The following is a 20,057-nucleotide window of genomic DNA, read 5'->3' as shown; positions in this document are numbered from 1 at the left end:
CAGGGCTCCACTGGAGCAAAGTTGGCCTGGGCGCTGAGGATGGTTCCATGGCCTCTGTCTCAGGCACTAGAATGGCTCCTGCCAAAACAGAGTGACGCCCAGGATGGGCAGAGCATCGCCCCCTGGTGGGCATGCCAGGTGAATCCCAGTCGGGCGCATGCGGGAGTCTGCCTCCTGCTTCTCACTTCAGAAAAATACAAACAAACAAAAGGAGTAAATCAGGAGTCCAGAAAGGGAATCTCGGACAAGCATGGGTGACTCCAGCGACAGTAAATACTCATCAAGCACCAATGGGAGGGGCCTGTGGGGGCAAGCTGTTCCCCAGCTCTCAGGGTCCTCCTGCTCACTAGGCCACTCTGACAGCTGGCCTGACCTGCCCAGTGGCTGCCACCATTCTTGCCTTACAGTGGACGTGGAAACATCTGGAAAGAGAATAACTTGGCTTGTGGCTGGTCCACCCTCTTCCCATCAGTGGAAATGGAACACTGTGTACCTGGAAGCCAACCCAAGGAGAAGCATGTCTTCTGGGCCTGGAGGCCAAACACCCCCTACCTCCAAGTGGGGCCTCCAGTTGGGGGGATCTCCCTCTTTGTCCTGGCTCCTACCACATGGCCAAGTGGGACACCAGGTGCCTTGGGCCACATGGAGGACATGCTGGTCTGCTTTCTGCTTCTTCTCATTCTGGAAAAAAGGGCCCAGTCTGTAATTAGCTCAAGGTGAAGGGAGACAAATTGTCTCTCTATAGCCACTTCTTCACCTCTTAAGTCAATGTTATGTACAAACCAGAAGCCATTGATTGCTTTTCTCTTAGGGGCCCAGCCTGGAAGGAGGGACCAGTGGGAGGAGAGTGCTGGGTCTGGATTCACGTGGAGCTGATGGTGGGGAGGGTTAGGCTGACTGTCTCTCGTTCTCGCTCCTGCACGTCTGGGCACCTCCCACCTCCAGTGGCTCCTGACAGTTATGGCTGCCACTTGTGGGCTGCCCCTGGCAAGGTGACCTTATCATCAGGGTTCAAGAGCCACTTCCCAGATTCTTCCATCCCTGCCCACACCAGGGTCTCAGCCTGGTGACCTCGGCCCCACCCCACAACTGCTCTCTATGTAACTTACCACCTGCTGGAACAGGGGTCACTGACTGGCACGCCTGGACTGCGGTACCTGCCTCAGAAACTGTCCGCAGCCTGCCCCAGGTGAGGCAAGCAGACCATAGACCCGGCTGCCCAGGTGAACAGACTCACGCTGAAAAGGTTCAAGACCCCCACCCCCACCCACCAGCAGCAGGGCCCCAAATGAGCAACCTGTCTCTCAGGAACCAGAACCCCAAATCAGGACAAGAGTCCCTCCTCAGGAGGCCCTGGGCATTGACACTCTGCAATCAGGTTTTTGGGGGGCTGGGTGGGTAGGAGGGTACCAGGCAGCCCAGCCTAGCTGATGGAAGCAAGGAGCGGTCTTGTCAGGGACACTGTGCCAGGGAGGGCAGATGGTGGGAAGGCTAGGTCAGGAGGGGCACCGTGGCCTCTTGGTCCACTAGTGTCAGCCCTGGGAGCCCCAGCTGATAAACCTCCCCAAGGACTCCTCTTGCGGAGTGGGTGCTGTGCTGTATCACTTGCCTTGGACCATCCACACCTGACCCACCAATGATGCCTCAACACCTGCTCCCAGGAGCCCTCTGAACACCAGCCCACCTGGGGGCTTTTGGCAGACATCCACATTCCTAGCTCCACTTGCACATCCACAGGCTCCCTCACTCGGAACCTGCCATACCCCACTCACATCCCCTGGTGTATGGTGGACCCTAGACAATCCAAGTGGGAGCCAGACAGTGCAACACTTCGCGTGGAGGCCCCGAGAGGCACATACTGCAGGTCCGTGGACGCAGCCAATCTTCCCAACTCACATAGCCTGTTCCCTGGGCCCAGGACCCACCCCCTACTCTAGCCTGACCATGAGGGCACCCTACTCCGTTCCGTAGGCAGGAGGGGTCAGAGGAGCTCTGGGGCATCTGCCTCCAGCTCATGGAGATGTCAGGGTCTCTAAATAGAGCCACCTGCCCTGGGGCACAGTTGGAGCATCTGGGAGGCAATGACATCTACCTGGCCAACTCCTCCAAGACTGGGGCAACCCTGCACCTCCACTCCCTGCCCCCAGCTCCCCAGAAAATTCTCATGCCTGCCAGATGACCTCACCTCAGCTTGCAGAGGGGACACTTCAGAATCAGTTTCACTCACAACCAAGCATGAGTGCTGATATGAATGTGTACAGCCCAGGCCACTGGTTCCCCATCCCCAGTGGGGCTTCAGCAAAGGGGACCCACAGCAGTCCTTCCGTAAACCTCCCACATAGGTTCTGCACACCTTCTTGCTTATGATGCCTCCGTCCCTGGTCCCCACAGCCAGCAGTTGGAGCCCTCCACACACACCAAATATCCCCAGGTATCCTGAACCCTGTCTGCCTTAGACAGGGGTTGGAAATGAGACCCAGAATCTCTAAAACTTTTCCTTTGTTCACATGTTAGATGAGAGCTGCAGGTTGGCCTGCAGGGCCAGATTCCCAGGGAGGTCAAAGTGTGCTGGCAGTGATGTTGGATGTGACTAGAATCCCCAAACCTAAGTCATCCTGGGGAAGCTAGAGCTCCACCTGCCACAATAGTGTGAAACAGTAAGGTGCTCCTTCCTGTATGGCCAAAAAAAGAATCTGTTACCTCATATAACTGGGAAGTGCAAGGGTAGATAGCCTTCAGGTATGGCTGGATCCAGGAGCTCTGAAAAGGTCATGAGAGAACTCTCTCTTTCTCCCCCTCTCACCTCCACTTTTCTCTCCATTTCTCAGCCCTGTCTCCTTGGAGGCTTTTTCCCTCCTACTTCAGGCTTTTTCCTTGTGGCCAGGAGAGATGGCCCAGGACAACACCCATCCTATCCCCCTCCCCCTTAACAACCTCTGCAAGAAGACCTCTTCCCCTGACGCGGCAAGAAAACACTGGTTTGCACATGCCAGGTCATGTGGGCAGGGCGGAGTGCAGTGCCTTGGATCATCCAGGGCCATGCCTCTCGGGAAGATGTGGGTTCTCTGTGTGGCAGCAGGAAGAGGCCTGAGATGGAAGAGTCTACACCCCACACCACTCCCCAGGAAGGTGACCACGACAATGACGATGACTCGGAGCACCCAGGGACAGAGGTGGCGTCCTCACAACACACACGGCTCTCGCTCACAGTCAGAGTGGACTTTTATTAGGAAATCACCCTGCAAACACGCTGAGAAGTGCTGTGCTGTGGGTTCCACGCATTTCCTGAGCAAGGAGAGTCACAGTATCAGAGCTGTGGGGAGCGGGGGCCGGAGGTGCGTGGCTGCTCAGCACCGTGGCGGCCAGCACCCCCTCCCAGCGACATGACTCAGCCATCACGACCGCACAGACGCGACACGACACACAGCTGCGCTACACGTAAATCAACAATGAATACAGAGTTCACCTGCTGCTGTCCGGGCCTGAAACAAAAGGAACCGAAAGGGGTAAAGAAAACCAAGTCTTTCTTTCCACCGGACCACGGGAAGAACATCCCCAAATTATCAAAATTCCTCAGTTACAAAATACTTTTTAAAAAATTCCATTATTAAAAGAATAAATAACAAAATATATAAAAAATAACTTGGTTTCATCAAAATTATAACTAGAAGTTATAACAAGACTTTTTGTGTGTGTGTGTGTGGCCTATTTCATAATCAAATAGTTCGTTTTGCTTTGATTTCATTTATTTCTCTCTCATGTGTCCTGGTGTGTGGGATCTAGATGAAATAGTATAAAATTAATAAATAAAAATGTCAAATAAATAGCAAAGGTTAACATAAAAAGAGATTGCGAATATAAATACTTACATCTTGACAAAATTAAATAATTTACAGAATAATTAAACTAACTACTTTTTTATTTCTTCCAGAAAGGGCAGTTCAAGTTCTCTACTTTTAAATACTACCTTGGAATTGCAGTCACAATCGATTTGGACTCTATTTACAGGTAGGAATGTCGTGTTTTTAACACATTTCATTAAAATTTACCTTTTTTTCTTGCATCTTGACTACATCTAAAAAGAAATGAAACCTCGGTGTTCTCCAATCAGGCTGTCTGCACCTCGGCCCAGGCCAGCCGAGACCCAGATAGCGTGGCAGTGACAGCAGGGCCTGCGGCCTGGGCGACGTGGGGTCGGAGGCCTCACCCTGAGCCCCACCTTGAGCCAGAGCTGGTCTGGAGGCCACCGGGCGTGAGACGTTCTCATGGGTGTCCCACACGAGGTCCCTTGAGCTGACGGTGGCCTAAACCTGACTTCCCCCCTGGAGCAGGGCCATGTTCCATTGTTAACACAAAACTGAATGAACTGAAAACAAACACACACTTGCCACACTGGCCTGGCCACAGCCACGCAGACGCGCCCGGCTGGCTCTCCAGGCCACACGCTGCCTCCCCACTCCTCAGACACAGGGACACTGTGGCTGCAGACTCCAAACTTCCCTGAGAACCACTGGAGACTTCGAGCTGCTTTTCCGATTATTTTCAGAAAGCAAAAATAAATCAATTTGTAATACTTCACGCTCTGCCCCTGCTCGGGGAGGTGGGGGCCCTGGCCTGACGAGCGCTCCGAGGGAGACCGGTGTCCAGGCACCCCTTTAGACATGCCTGCCAAGGCCACCGGGCTGCCACCTAGAAGTCACTGCGACTCAGGAATCCCCACAGGAGGGCGGGGTGAGGGAGTGGACGATGGGGCCACGCTGGGCCCAGGCTGGCCGCAGGTGAGGCCTACACCTGGATGCCCCTCACGGCCTGCTTGATGCTCTCCAGGAGGCCCTTGTTCTCAGGGTTCTGGTAGCACTCCTGGTTGGAGTACATGTCGGTGAGGGTGCTCACGTAGGCATCAAAATTCTGCTCACATATTGGCTCCTAGAGGACAGAACCAGTCTAGCAAACCCTGTCCATGCAGCGGGTCCCCAGAAACTATGGACATCAATGGAGAAACCTCGAGCTTATATCCCCAAACGACTTAGACAAGGCCACACCCACCCAACACTGACTGCTCCACCTTCGGGCTCAATCAACCATGGGGGTTGTGCTGTGGGTTCACGAGAAACTCAGGGGGGCTGGAGCACCCCCAGGGCAGAAGGGTATCCTCCTCGCCTGCCCCATGTCCCGGGGTAGCTGAGTGCCCTCAGGACCGTGTACTGCTCACCATGTGTGGAAGGCGAATGTTGGCGAGACTTTGGATGAGGGCCTGGCTCAGGCCTGACAGTTCCAGGAACAGGGCCTCGTTCTGCTCTTCAATGAGCTTGTTTTCCTGCTCGATGGTCTTCAGGCTCTTCTCCATGGACGAGATCTGCACCAACAGAGACAGACAGAGACAGTGTCCCTCACATCCGCCTGGGACACCTCTCCGTCTCTCTGGGAGATAGTGAAGAGGCAGGGACCCTGCGCCCTTGGTGGGGGTCCTGCCACAGTGAGGGCTGGAGGCACCTTGGTCCCTGTATGGAGGAGGGGACAGGGGCTGCGTGGGCGTGGCTTTCTGTCCTGTGTCTTCCTCTTGGGGCGGGAGGAGCGCAGAGCCCAGCCCTACATTCCGACTCCTTCTCTGTTCTGGGAATTCTGTGCTGGGAGCGGGGGGGGGGGCGTCTGGCTGCCTTTGGGTACCCCTGCAGCACTGCCCAGTGGAGAAGCCAGTGACTCCTCCAGGCACTCTGACAAGGCCTGGGGTTTCCAGCACAGATACCTCCTCTCTGGACCCAGATGGTTCCCAGTCAGAAGCCCAGCAGCCTCTCCCAGGGAGGGTTCCAGGGCTCACGGTGGAGTCCCTGAGGACAAGGGTGACTGGGCCCATGGCAAACGCAGTGCTGTCAGCCACCAGATGAGTCTCAGCATGACCCCAAGGAAGGTGGGAGCCTGCCCTGGGGCCTGGCCTGGAGATGTGCTTGGAGGGCAGCCCCAGCCTGACTGCATATTGAAGAGCGTGGGCAACAGGCAAGTTTATGAGTCAGTGACACGCTGAGCTCCCAGAAGGCTGTGACCAGGTAGAGTGCTTTCCTCCAACCTGGTGGCTCTGAGACCAGTGGCCCTGGAGCATCATGCTTTGTACCTGGTGACAAGCCTCTGGCTTTAAAGGTATGAGTATGAGTTGGGGGTCAGCCTTCTCTTTGCCTGAGCTCTCTGCCAAACACATGGCCAAAACTCCCGTGCAGGGAAAGGAGAGTCCTTCCTAAAGGGTGCTGCTGAATACCGTCTTTAAAAAGGCAGGTGTTGGCAGCTACCCACATGGTACTGATGCTGGAGGGCCCATGGTCTCTGAGAGAGGAAGGGAGAAACAGACACAGCACAGTGATGTGTCTTGGCACCCAGAGCCGGTCTGATGCCCCCGCTCTGCTTGCACTCCCCATGAACCCGGGGAAGTCGCTGCTTGCACAGTGAAGTCCCTTCCTGATCTCCATGGCTGGTGCTGTCTTTATACAGGCCTCTCAGTGACAGCAGGTCAGCAGACACCATTGCAGAGGGGAAGGCGCAGCACTAGATGTGGCACACGGCAGCCTCAGGACAGGTGCCCATCTTCCTATCTGTCCTCTCTGCCCTCAGGTCCTACAGGGCCTGGTAGCCTCATTATCCTTTTGTCCCTTCAGCCACAAGCAAATGACCATGTGTGACCCCATCTTCTGTACCCCAGCTCTGCTCCAGCCACCATTCAGCAGCCAAAGGCAAGCCTTTGTCTTCTTTTCAAAGTAAGACCTTGCCCAATGTTTTACCAATTATAAGCATTTATTTGGGAGAAATCAGAGATGTGACACACACACTGCAAGTCTTGTGTAATTCTATTGCTCAGCAACAGCAGCTCTTTCTGGGCCACACTTGTGCTAATTGCTGTCTTGTAGAAACACCGTTCACCTTATCACAACCACTTGGAGTCGACTGCTATTGTTACCCACTCCAGCTATGAGGACAGACGGTCACCAGGGCACTCAGCCTGTGCGTGGCCATGCTGGGGGTTGACACCAGCTCTGTCCAGGCTCTCAGAACTCTGACTGTGCCACCAGGATGGGACCCAGCTACCAGCAGTAGCCTGACGCCAGTTGAATTGCCAACACTGACCAGCAGAGTGCGTCACAGACGTCCCTGAGCACCGTGCTCATCAGCTCAGCCGACAGCAGCCTTGAGTGCCCAGCTCTTCCCCCTCACAGAAGAGGAGGCCAAGGACAGACAGACCTTGATGGGTGGGGGGCTGGGGGGCTGGGGACAGCTGGGCAGGGCACCCACCTGAGACTGCAGCTGCACCATGGCGGCCTCCATCTCTGAGTTGGATGCGTTCAGGTCTCGAATCTCCTGATTCAGCTGCTTAATCTCCTCGTCATTCTCCAGCACTGCCCCAGAGAGAGACCTCCATCGCAGCCTGGCCTCACGCCCAGGCCGGCAAGCGGGGCTGCGGCGGAGGCCTGCTCCCTAGATGGAACTGGGGACCCCTTTCCCAGCAGATGTGCCCGGACTGCTTTCTGAGCTTCCCACATGTCGTGCTGGGAAAGTCGGTCTGGGAGACCACCCATCGTGTGTCTGTGGCTTGCCCCCTGGCCTGGGTCATGGCTGGGAAAGTCAAATCTCTTTGGCAGGTACCAATGCCAAGGTCAACATGGACGTGTTTTCAGATGATGCTGAATTTCCTCAGCTCCCTCTCCACTGAGCCTGAGTTCTCAGCTCCACAAACCCCAAGCACACAGCTTCCCCGCTGCCTCAGGCTTCTCTGATGCCGGCACTCACCAACACCCAGGTCAGTGCATGAGGGCTGGGAGCCCAGACATGGGCCAGCAGAGGTCAGAGCCAAGGTCAGAGCCCCACTGGCTCAGGTTAAGGGGTCTGTCACTACCATAATGGGCTCTGCCTCCCTAACGCCCTCCCCACAGGTAACGCCCACTCACCCAGGTGGCAAGGGTCCCGTGCAGACCCTGCAGGAGGGGTGTCCTTACCGTCACTTGTCTTAAACTTCATGCCGAGAACCTCATCCCCTGAGAGTTTTCCCTTCTTTCCAGCAAAGGTCGCTCGGGGACAGCCGGACAGGCTGGAAGCGGAGGTCATGCGTCACAGTGAGAGCCAGTCCCCCTGCTGGCCACCCAGCAGGCTCATGTCCTTCTGCCCCTCACCCCAGGGTCAGCCCCCCAGATCCCTCGCTCCTTGTCCACAACCCCTGCCACTGCCCTGAGGACCTTTCCCCAGTCGTCTGGGGGAGGCGGCTCTCCTCCTCAGGGACAGACCCTCTGCACTCTTCGCAGCTGCAGCCACCCCGAGCTGACTACCCCTTGCCACACTGGGCATTTCACTTGTTTGTTTGTTTGCAATGTGTCTCCCTGTCCACCTGCCCACATCAACTCCAGGAGGGCGTCTGTCTCCGAGCCCATAGTTGGTAAACTCCAGGGTAATAAATGAACTAATTAACCTCACAGGTGGAGAAACAAGGGCAAAAACAATAAGGTGACCAATCATCCTCCTTTAGAGAGGACAGTCCACCCTTTGTAAGTTCCGTCCTCCCTCAAAAAGTGTCCTCCTTTTTGATATTGGAAGACTAATCTGTAAATGTCTGTATTCGATTGATGCAGAGTTAATCCATTGTGTGTGATGTAACATATTTGTATCTAAATGAGTACTTTTTTCTTAAAATTATTATTAAAAATTGCCCTGGCCGGTTGGCTCAGCGGTAGAGCATCGGCCTAGCGTGCGGAGGACCCGGGTTCGATTCCCGACCAGGGCACACAGGAGAAGCGCCCATTTGCTTCTCCACCCCTCCGCCGCGCTTTCCTCTCTGTCTCTCTCTTCCCCTCCCGCACCCAAGGCTCCATCGGAGCAAAGATGGCCCGGGCGCTGGGGATGGCTCTGTGGCCTCTGCCCCAGGCGCTAGAGTGGCTCTGGTCGCAACATGGCGACGTCCAGGATGGGCAGAGCATCGCCCCCTGGTGGGCAGAGCTTCGCCCCTGGTGGGCGTGCCGGGTGGATCCCGGTCGGGCGCATGCGGGAGTCTGTCTGACTGTCTCTCCCTGTTTCCAGCTTCAGAAAAATGAAAGAAAAAAAAAAAATTAAAAAAAAAATTAATAGGCATGTAAGCATAATTACAATATAAAATATTACAAATGGTTTTATTATGTATTTATCATATTATAGTGTATTATTGTTGCAATGAATAAAATGTTTCTTTTTTTTACAATATTGTTTTCTTCTATTTATTTTTGTCCTCCTTTTCATGGTAAAAAAGTTGATCAACTTAAAGACAAGGAAGAAGACAGTTTCCAACGTGACCAGGGACATGCACCACTGGACACCAAGAGAAAGAAGGTTGGTTTGCCAGCCCAGGGACAGGTATTGGGGGGGCAGATGGGCACCCGGGACACTGTCCAAGCAGGGAGAGTCTTGTCACCAAGATCCTTGCTAAACAGGCAGAGGCCTGGTCCCAAACCTCGAAGAATAGGCCCCAGTGGGAGGGGCAGGCCATGGGGTATGGCAAACAAAGCTTTTCATGAGAAGCTAGCAGCCTGTTACCAGAGAGACTCCATTCAGATGTGGCGGGGAGGCTGATGACAATAGACACAAAGGTGACACAGTCACAAGCACTGTCACCTGGTACCAACAGACTTCCTCCATCCTCCCCAGTCAGCTACCAACTGGGCCTCTGTCTTCCTGAAATAAAGTGCAGGTCGCCCTTCTGCCCCCACCGGGCCCCCGGGGAGGCTGTGCAGAGACCCACAGACAGGGCAGTGTGTGGACAGTTACCTCCGGTGTGTGAGAAAGCTCCCGTTGGCGTGACCAGAGCCATCACAGCCCGGAGTGGGGCAGGTGGGCCCCTCGTTCTTCAGCGACTTCCAGGAGAACGAGGAGCCATTGAGGGAACCTTCCTTCTGCCTGCGGGCAGCCAACGGGCAGCCTGATGCACTTCTGTGAGAGGCGTATTTGCCGCTGATGTGACCGAGCCCCACGCAACCTGGAACTGGGCACCTGGGCACAAAGATGTCAGAGGTGAGCAAGGGATGCTGGCGGAAGAGCCCAGAGTCCCTTCTAAGCCAGGCCCTGCAACCCACCGAGGAATCTTGTACAAATAACCACTGTTGCAACCCCAGGGAGGCGGCGGCAGTGGGAATCATGTGCCCTCCCCATCCTCGGCTTCCTGAGCCTTGCAGGACTGGAGAGTCCCCAGCAGACCCCAGCATGATGCCCTGGGCCCCGCTGTGGCTCTTAGAGGCCTCGGGGTCCACTCCAAGACCTTGCTGCCAGCATCACCTCTGTCAATCCTAAAATGAGATGTCAGCTGAGGCCACCCTGAGATGTGCTGGGAGGTTACACCAAGCACATCTTGGGCGTGGGTGGGCTAAGGAGTCACAGGAGGTCAGATGTGCACCCTGAGCCAGGCATCTTGGGGATAACAGGGGCCATGCCACACTGCAACATCCCAGAATGAGGCTGGTTATGGCACAAGGCCCGTGAGTGTCCCAGCTTTGCCACAGCTGAAATGTGTGTTCTAGAAGGACAAATGCAAGGCCACAGAGCTCATGTGGGAAAGGTGTGACTCAGACATCCCTCAGTGACTCAGCCGGAGGCCGGCTGTTTGCTCAGGCTGTTGAGAAACCAGGGGTGAAGGGTCCCTATGGAAATCACAAACACCCCAGGGTCAGTTGAAATAACTTGAGAAGGGTTCAGAGTGACCATCCACATGCTACAGTCAGAATCTGTGCGGTCATACAGAACAGGACAGAGCAGAGAGCTCTGGGTGCCCCTCCTTGTGGCTTTCGGGAGGGACCTGGATCGGAGCTCAGTGCTGTGCCTTCCGAACACCGACGGTTCAGAACTTTGGAACCAACATGTGATGGAGGACAAGATCCTCCACCCAGAGGTTCACAGTCTTCTCCCTCCAACAGATGAGACTCATTTCACTTGATGCTTGTCACCACTGTCTTTGTGCTACAGACCAGCCAACACACAAGACCCAAGAGGGGACACTGCCCCAGTTTATAGAGAGGTTCCCAGAGTTCAGAAAAGTCAAGGCCAGGGCCATCCCAGGGGCTCCTGCTGCAGCAGTGGGGTTGAGGGAGGGGCCACACTACCCAGTGGCAAGGCCATCCAGGTTCATGGCCGCCAAACCCTGGGCTCAATCAGACACAGCCCCTGCAGACACTCTCCTAGCCTTATTTACCACCACCCCCCCACACACACACACTGGCTCTTATTTGTTTTTTAGTCATCCCACCCACAGGGGCCTCAGATGTGTGAGGAGTACACTGAGCCAGTATAAGGTCATCTCAGCCCATAGTCTGGAGCAGACACTACCAGGGGCTCTGCAGGGAGCATGGGGAGGTTCCATTTTATACCCACCCCCCAAACCTGGAAACCTCCCAGCTGGGCAGATCTCAGGAAACACCTGGGCCAGGTGGTCTGAGATGCCCATGAGGCCCCAACATGACAAGGTCAAAGGCCAAAAAGAGAGGCCTCTCTTTGCATGCAACACACACGGTTGCACCTGAAGTTTTCCTTCCCACTTTTATTTATTTGTTTGTTTGTTTGTTTGTTTGTTTGTTTTAGTGAGAGGAGGGGAGGCAGAGAGACAGACTGCCACATATGTCCTGACCAGGATCCACCTGGCAAGCCCACTAGAGGGAGATGCTTTGCCCATCTAGGGCATTGTCTATTGCTCAGCAACCTAGCTCTTCTTAGCACCTGAGGCTGAGGCCATGGAGCCATCCTCAGTACCCTGGGCCACGGCTGCTGAAGGGGAAGAGAGAGAGACAGAGAGAGAGAGAGAGAGAGAGAGAGAGAGAGAGAGAGAGAAGCAAAAGGGAGAAGGGTGGAGAAGCAGATGGGTGTTTCTCCTGTGGGTCCTGACCAGGAATTGAACCCAGGACTTCTACACACCGGCCGATGCTCTACCACTGAGCCAACCCACCAGGGCCTTCCTTCCCACTTTCTCTGCAGCTCCCCAGTCTGGAGGGACTGCTCTGTTTCCCTGGAGCTGCATTCGCAATGAGTGTTTTCTTTCCACCACCACCCCCTCCCAGCCCAAATCTTCAGGCCTGTCAGGTGACCTCATGGTAACACATGTGCAGGGTGACAACTTGGGGCTTTTCTGCGCCAGGGTAAGCCTGCGCTGGGGTACAGTAGTGATACCTCTTTCCTCAGATGCCAACGTAGCCAAGGAGAGTAGAGCATTCAGCTCCTGGCCCCCAGGCTGGAACCTGCATAGTCTTTTATGGTAAGTATTTAGTTGTAAACAAAGGGATTTACTGCAAAGTGCAGTCACGACTTAATCTCGAACAGTGCAGACACAGGGTATCGTAAAGGGAACCTTTCTTCCCCAGCCCGGCTAGAAGAAGCACGGCGCACTCGTGCTAAAGAAGTCCCCAGCCCGGCTAGAAGAAGCACGGCGCATGCGTGCTGAAGAAGGCCCGTCACGCGGTGGGACCTGGTGCGCTGCTAGTATCTGCTGCGGTGGGCACTTACCAAGGACGCTACTCAGTTATGAAGACGTTAAGGTTTACAGCTGGGAGGAGGCCTGTAAAGGAGGCGCCACGTGGGTGGCCCCCTTCTTGTCATGGAGCTACTAGCATTGATTTAAATCATTTGCAATGACAGCACAAGGCACCCACAGCGGCCAACCAGCAGGACCCAGGCATTCCATTTGCACGGTCACAGGCAAACTCCGGGATTCTCAGAGGATAAAGACTCCTAGCCACCCTAGCAGTTAGTAGGCAGCATTCAGAAACCAACAACGTGTTTTGCATTTCTGATTTAGCATTCATTACATTGTTACCATAAAATTTAAATAAAGAAAAAAGCCAGAGCCAAACAGCTCTTGGGAACCCCCACCCCTTTGAGGAGCGTGATGCTGATCATTAGGCCCTTCCCTGTGGCCGAGCAGATGTCTGGGCACAGTTGGGCCAGCTTGCTGCCCTATGCAGGGGTGAGTACTGTCTATTCTTGGCCAGCAGGCAACACAGTCAGGGCAGACCTGCTCCCACCTCGGTTAACTTGACCAACTGACCAGCTAACAGGTGCCGCCCAGACCAAGCCAGTCCTGGGCCATGAGAGAGCCACCTGCCAGGAGAACCCATTCCTGCTTTGCCATGTCAGCTCTCAGAGTCCTGGGACAATGCTGTGGTTCGTTACCCAGTTTGTACCTGTGGCCTTTCTCCCACCTGCTACTGGGCATTCAAGGGGGCAAGTTCTGTTCTGGCAAGGGTACAGGCCCCCACTGTGTGAGGCACAGGCTCCCTGTGACATGTCAGGCACCCCCAGGGAGAAGGCTGGTAGAGGGTTTCAGGGACATGGATCACGTGAGGCACAGGAGGCCCTCTCTCTCCCCCCACAGCCGTGTTGAGGCCCCAGTTCAAAGTGAACCTCCAGGGCTCTCACATCAGCTCCCCGTGCAGGTGTGAGAGCATTCAGGTTCCCACACTCACAGCTGAAGGATTCGTCATCTTTCTACCCACAGCCTTCTCCTTGACTCCTGCACCTGACCTTTCCCACCAGACAGAAGTCGTGCAGAGAGCAGTGCCCACAAGCATTCTGTGGGGCTGCTCCACACCCTGACTCAGCACCCCAGTGCCCAGGTTCATGGGTAGCAGGGCGCTTTAACTCTCAGCCCATGAAACACACCGGACCTGAGAGGCACAGACGGGTCGGGGCCTGAGTGCCTTCGATACCACGCACATGGCCTGTGCCTTCACAGCGCCCACGTGCACGGGGGCAGAACATCTGCAGAAACAGACGTTGTCATTGACTGGCCTTGCTAATGGGAAGGGAATGGAAAAGGACCTTCTTAATTCTAAGACGGAAAAGTCCCGGTTTGGCGCAAGGACCTGACTTACTTCATCAGCTCGGGGTCTTCCTTGTCGTCCTTCGTGGGCGTCACCTTGGCTCCACTCTTCTTGGCACGAGGGCAGCCGGACAGGCTGGTTTTAAAAGGGGAGAAGTACAGCTGTGGTCCCAGAGCAGTAGCTTCCCACCCCGTTGGCCTCACCCTCCCTCCTCAGGCCTGGGGTCCGCAGCCCTGGAAGATCCCACCACAGGACGTGTCATGCATGCTCTGGGGGCAGAGGGCAGCCCAACCTGACTACTGGCAACATTAATGTCTTATCTGACGCTTCACCCTTCATCTGAGGAAGAGGCTCTGCCCCACTGGCCCCCCGGGGCAGGCAGGCTCACCTCCGGTGCGAAGCATAGTTCCCCGTTATGTGGCCAGAGCCGTCGCAGCCGGGTGTGGGGCACCTGCAAGGACAGGGGAGTTGGGACCAGAGCCAGTGAAGACGTGTGGCCACAGAAGGACACCCAGTGGCGTAGTGAACATAACTGGTGCCCAGGGCACAGCACTTTATTGGCACTCCTCCCCCCTAACTGCGCTTCTACTGTGCTTTTCTTGTTTGTCCTGAAGACCATTTGGCGCCCCTCCACGAGTGGCGCCCGGGGCGTGATAGACCCCCTTGCCCCCCTCGCTATGCCACTGAGGACACCCTGTGCACTCAGTCTTGGTGTGGACCCAACCGGCCACCAAGGTCTCACAGCTGTGGTGCCTGTCCTCACCGGCCTCCTGCCATGACCTCCAGCCTTCAGGACTTTGTCACTTAGTCCCCCAAGGGGGCACAAGAAGGCCATAAGGAGAGCAGTTCCCTGCTGCAAGGACTCTGGGCCCCTCGCCTGACCTTCTGCAGGGTTTGGGCTGCCACAGAAGGTTCTAGAACATATGAGCCCTCACTTTACACCAGTGGTCAGGAAGACAAACCTAACACCTAAGACTGTTTTTCTTTGAGGGCTTTCCTCAGGAAGGGTTGCACCGTGTGCGCCCGTGAACACGCATTCCCCAAGCACCCTGATGCACCATCCACAGCACCAGTCACCTGGGGGCGCGTTCTCACTTAGCGAGGGTGGCAGGTGCCAGCACGGGGAGAAGAGGAGAAACAACACACAAAGCCCAGCTTTGCACACACAAAACGTTTGATGAACGTGCCACACAGAAGGTAGGAATTTCACTTTAATATATGAGCATGGGCTTAGACTATTTTTCCTTGAATGTGCCCTGGGGGAAATGAGTGTGTTGTCCTTGCTGCTTTCAGAGTGGGGGCTCCACCTGGCTCTGCAGGTGTGTCCCCGGGAAGCCCCTCCAGAGCCAGCCAGCCACCTCGTGCCTTATACCTCAAGAGGGTACGGGCCCAACCATGGGGACTGGGCAGGACAGTGGTGCTTGCACCTGGAGAGCCCGTCACTTGCCGCTGTTCCTGGTCTCACCCTCACACACAGGGAACCCAAGAGGGTCATGGAGCTTTGCGTCTGCTGAGACAGGACACAGGCCTTTGCCTCCCAATCAGCAGAGGTGCCCAGGTCACTGCACTGTGTCCAAGGCCTTTTCTCTGTGTCCTCCTCCCCCAGCACATGCAGCATCTGGTGTTGGGGCACAGTACAGGAAGCCAGTGCAGTCAGAGGGTTTCTGCAGCCTCTGGGCCACCCTTCTGAACCCAGCAGGCCAGCACTGCCCGTCTCCATCAGAGAGACCTCAAGCTAGTACACAACATGGGGGCTCACAGCCCAGGGGCCTCCTCTGGCCTCTCCCTGCCCAGCTCCTTCTCCAGCCCGAGACCTTCTGTGGTCCCTCTTCACCACGGACCCGGGCAACACATCCAATGCCTCTCTGCTGTGGCAGCTGACCGCCCCTCTGCCAAAATACCCTCTGGCTGGTGTTGGGGGTAAATCAAACTCCCCTGAGTTTCCGATGGGTCCTGCCCTAGTCACATGTGGTCACAGTTCAAGCCACACACACATCTGGGACAAGAAGGCTTTTGCATTTTAACAGAAGCCACGCAGGCCGGCCTCACGCTTCCCATCAAATCCCCAGCTGCTGCAACACCCCTGCTCTGACACTGTCTCCGCATTGCCCAAGGTCCCAGGTGCCTCTGCTTGGAGGTACATCGGGGTGCCTCTCACATGGCTCTTTGGGCTGAGGCCACGGCCCCATGATTCCCTGCTGCCCCTTCCTCAGCTGAAGGAGGCTGCCAAGTGCTGCCCTAAGGTAAGGGCAGAGTGGAGTGAGTAGGGCGCTTCTCCTCCCAGGCTGCAGCTGCTCAGGTGGCTGCCTGGGGCTCTGCTTCTCCTGAGCCCCAGGGAACCGAGTGACAGGACCCAGAGGCTCAGCATGGTGGCTGGTGTCTTAGGCCTTGGTGGCCGTAGAACAGCTCTGGATGGCGGGTGACGGCCTGTGAGGTGCGGACCCCGATGGGGCCTCAGTCTGGGGCGAGGGCAGCGACTCCCTGGGAACACACTGGCTGGTCCCTGCCAGGCCCCACACAGGAGGAACCAGCATCACCAGGGGTCCCTGAGGCACACCTGCTCCAGGCGGGGGGGACTGTCCCGCAGGCCTTGCTGAGACCCAGTTTAACAACTATGCCAGAGCCATGTCCAAGAGAGGATGGCATCCATGTGGCTGGAGAAGCAGGCATCTGCGTTAAGTGCCTGCAGGATCCACCACGCTTAGGGCCCTGAAGGTCCACAGGGTCGGCTGTAGAAGCCCCCCCACCATTTGCTTCTGAGGGGGTTGACTGGGCAGGAGGAAGAGTCCTGTGTCTAAGGGACACCCTACAGCTTGGCAATGCACGGGGTCTTCCCTCAGAGCCCCATCCCTGTCCCCACCCTGTGCGGAGCTCCTGTCACATCCTTGCACCCCAGCTTCCCACACAGAGAGGGATGAGTAGCTGTGCTCAGTCCCTGACCACACAGAGAGGATGAGTAGCTATGCTCAGTCCCTGACCACACAGAGTGGACGAGTAGCTGTGCTCAGTCCCTGACCACACAGAGAGGGATGAGTAGCTGTGCTCAGTCCCTGACCACACAGAGTGGATGAGTAGCTGTGCTCAGTCCCTGACCACACAGAGAGGGATGAGTAGCTGTGCTCAGTCCCTGACCACACAGAGAGGGATGAGTAGCTGTGCTCAGTCCCTGACCACACAGAGAGGATGAGTAGCTATGCTCAGTCCCTGACCACACAGAGTGGATGAGTAGCTGTGCTCAGTCCCTGACCACACAGAGTGGACGAGTAGCTGTGCTCAGTCCCTGACCACACAGAGAGGGATGAGTAGCTGTGCTCAGTCCCTGACCACACAGAGTGGATGAGTAGCTGTGCTCAGTCCCTGACCACACAGAGTGGACGAGTAGCTGTGCTCAGTCCCTGACCACACAGAGTGGACGAGTACCTGTGCTCAGTCCCTGACCACACAGAGTGGACGAGTAGCTGTGCTCAGTCCCTGACCACACAGAGTGGACGAGTAGCTGTGCTCAGTCCCTGACCACACAGAGAGGGATGAGTAGCTGTGCTCAGTCCCTGACCACACAGAGAGGGATGAGTAGCTGTGCTCAGTCCCTGACCACACAGAGAGGGATGAGTAGCTGTGCTCAGTCCCTGACCACACAGAGAGGGATGAGTAGCTGTGCTCAGTCCCTGACCACACAGAGTGGATGAGTAGCTGTGCTCCGCCCCTGACCACACTGGGCACGTGAGAGGGAAGAGCAAATGCCTTCGGGATTTAATTAAAACACAGAATTAAAATATATCGTATGAGATTGTCACTGCACCCAAGTGTTGATAGGGAAGCCACAAAAAAAGCCTTGTTTGCAAGGTGGTGGCCTAGGTGTGTGTCCCCTGGGGACGGGCCACCATCACCCACCCCTGCCACAAGGCTGGTCAGAAACAGCCCATGTCAGACGCCCACTGGATGGGGGGGGGGGAGACAGGAGAACTTCGAGCACCAGGAAAGTGCGTCCCGGCCCACCTCACCCAAAGCCCACGCTGTGGCCCGAGTGACGTAAGTCGTGGGCTCCCTGGGAAGACCCTGAGGAGGCGGGAGAGCTTCAGAAGGAGTCGGGGTCCCTCAGCCACCGCCCCAGGTCTGCCTGAGGCTGGTGAGTAACTTGCTTTCACATAAGGAAGAATTTCTGCTGCCCTTTCTAAATATGCTTTGGGTTAGAGTTCCTCATAGGCTTTTAGTCTTAGAAGGACAGTAACCGTCCAGGACAGCCATGTTTCTGACACTTTCCATCCTGCAGCCCTGAGCACACACCATCAGCCTACAGCTCCAACGTCAGTCAGGCCCTCAGACTGGAAATCCAAGAACACTAGCCACCAGTAGAAAAGACAGTGGTGTTAGAAAAGAGGAGAAAGGAGCATGGGAACGATGGAATGAGAAGAGGTGGGGAAGGGGGGTGTTGAGGAAGAGGGTCCCAGCTGGACTGAGGTGTCCGCTGGACTTCTGGGGCTGGACAGCACGAATGACTCCGGATGACCTGGAGCTTTCTGCCCTGTTTCTAACTCAGCGTGGGTCCATGGAACCTGCAGCAGCAACAGCCTCTCATCTCAGAGGTGCCAGGGCCCTGCTCCTGTCTGGCCTCAGAATGGAATGACCCAGGGGAACGTCTCTGGGTTCAGGGATGGAGAAGCACCTCTGAAGGGGCCAGAGTGGGACTTCCTTCCCCAGCCTTGCACAGCCTGAAAGCCCAGGACCAGTATGTCACAACTCAGCTGGAGGCATGAAAACCAAGGGCAAGGTAACCTCCAACTCCAGCCCCAAGAGCACACTGATACCTGGAAACCTCTGGCTGCATGCACCCCCGTGAGCAGGGCTGTCAAGCAGCTGCTGGCGCCCACAGGGCCTGCCCTGCTGTGCATGGGGGGCAGGGGGGAGCAGACACAGAAGGGAGAGGGGCGAGGCAGAGAGAAGGGACAAGCAAGGAGGAGAGACACATTTGGGGCACCAGGCGCTAAGACACAGCAGCGGGAGGAGAGCAGAGAATGGAGGGCAAAGCGTTTTCTCTTTGAAGAAAGCAGCATCTACTTGATTTAGATCGAGCTGCCCAGCCTGGCGCTCCCTGAGCCAGAATGAGACCGGCAAGGCCAGGCCAGTTCTGGGCTGCTCCCAACCCCACTGAGGGAGACAGCGGACCCCCCACAGGGTCCCCAGAAGAGGGAGAGAATGGGCCAGGCTGCCAGGATCTCGAGGCGGGTTCTGCTGCCCTCTGCCCGTGGAGGGGCTGGCAGAGGCAAGGGCAGACAGAAGCCTACAGCAGCCCTGGCCAGTGGGGACAGACGGACATATAGACAGAAAGCAACACTCAGAGCAGGGAGGCACAAGCAGAATCGGCCCCTCCATGGTCCTGCCTCGCTGCCCCACTCTGTAGGTGGGGCAGGCCCGGGATTGGAGCCCTGGAGAAGGCCGATTCAGGCTGGAGCCTCACGGAAGGGGACAGCAAAGCCAGGAAGCCACCCAAGAGATGGGTGCCAGGAGGCAGACATACTTGAGGTCAGCAGAATGGGCAGCCATGAGGTTTCTGAGGCTCTTGTCAGCAAGAGGGCAACCAGAGAGGCTGAAAGAGAAGAGAGGGGAGTAAGCCAAAGAGGGGAGCAGAGCAGGAGAGGAGGAAGACCCACCACGCAGCACCCCGGCCAGGCCGGCCCAAGCGGGGGACAAACCTGCGGTGGGAGGCATAGTTCCCGGTGATGTGGCCACTGCCGTCACAGCCGGGGGTGGGACAGCTGGACAAAGGAAAAAGAGCGTCAGAACAGAGAAAAAGGCCCACCTGCCAAGCCTGCCCCAGCTGACTGGCACAGGGACAGTGGTGGCACCTGCTCCTTTGTCACCGTGGGCCAAGGGGCAACTCCTCCCCCTTGGTCCTCAGAGCACAGCCTCAGTCTCAGACGGCAACTCTCCCACACAGTGTAACTCAAGACGGAAAAAGGAACCACAGCAAAGCTCAGCTTGAAGTTAGGATGCCTCTGAAGCGCAGGGGTTGCACATGCCCACGACACGAGGGAGCTTCTCCCCTAAACGCATGGCCTTCCCTGAGGACAAGGTCCCCAACCAGAGCCCAGATCTGGCCGTCCTGGGTAGCCAGTGACAGAGAAGAAGATCAGAACAAGAACAGGAACCTGGAACTCACACTGAGCACAGGGGAGGCTGGGTCACCCGCGGTGCAGGTGCCAGGTACGGCCTCGCACGGCCCTCTCAGTGAGGTGGCTCTCAGTGGGGGCTGACCAGAGG

General features: G+C 56.3%; 1 protein-coding gene across 3 annotated transcripts in view; it reads right to left on the bottom strand.

Annotated features, from left to right (window-relative positions):
* Positions 1–3,233: 3,233 nt before the first annotated feature.
* Positions 3,234–20,057, bottom strand: part of MYT1 (myelin transcription factor 1) — a 55,486-nt gene continuing 38,662 nt past the window's right edge. The window contains exons 15-23 of one of the 3 annotated variants that reach the window (XM_066384486.1): positions 19,490–19,552; positions 19,315–19,383; positions 14,188–14,250; positions 13,851–13,934; positions 9,769–9,990; positions 7,977–8,068; positions 7,276–7,379; positions 5,213–5,356; positions 3,234–4,926 (exon numbers count right to left, since the gene is read on the bottom strand). In XM_066384486.1, coding sequence (XP_066240583.1) covers positions 4,786–4,926; positions 5,213–5,356; positions 7,276–7,379; positions 7,977–8,068; positions 9,769–9,990; positions 13,851–13,934; positions 14,188–14,250; positions 19,315–19,383; positions 19,490–19,552 — 982 coding nt within the window. In that variant the 3' untranslated portion in view covers positions 3,234–4,785. The remainder of the gene's footprint in view (positions 4,927–5,212; positions 5,357–7,275; positions 7,380–7,976; positions 8,069–9,768; positions 9,991–13,850; positions 13,935–14,187; positions 14,251–19,314; positions 19,384–19,489; positions 19,553–20,057) is intronic. The other 2 variants (XM_066384488.1, XM_066384487.1) reach the window with 2 other exon arrangements.

Source organism: Saccopteryx leptura, chromosome 5 (genome assembly GCF_036850995.1).
Source record: "Saccopteryx leptura isolate mSacLep1 chromosome 5, mSacLep1_pri_phased_curated, whole genome shotgun sequence".
NCBI lineage: Eukaryota > Metazoa > Chordata > Mammalia > Chiroptera > Emballonuridae > Saccopteryx > Saccopteryx leptura.
This window is presented reverse-complemented; position numbering and strand designations above follow the sequence as displayed.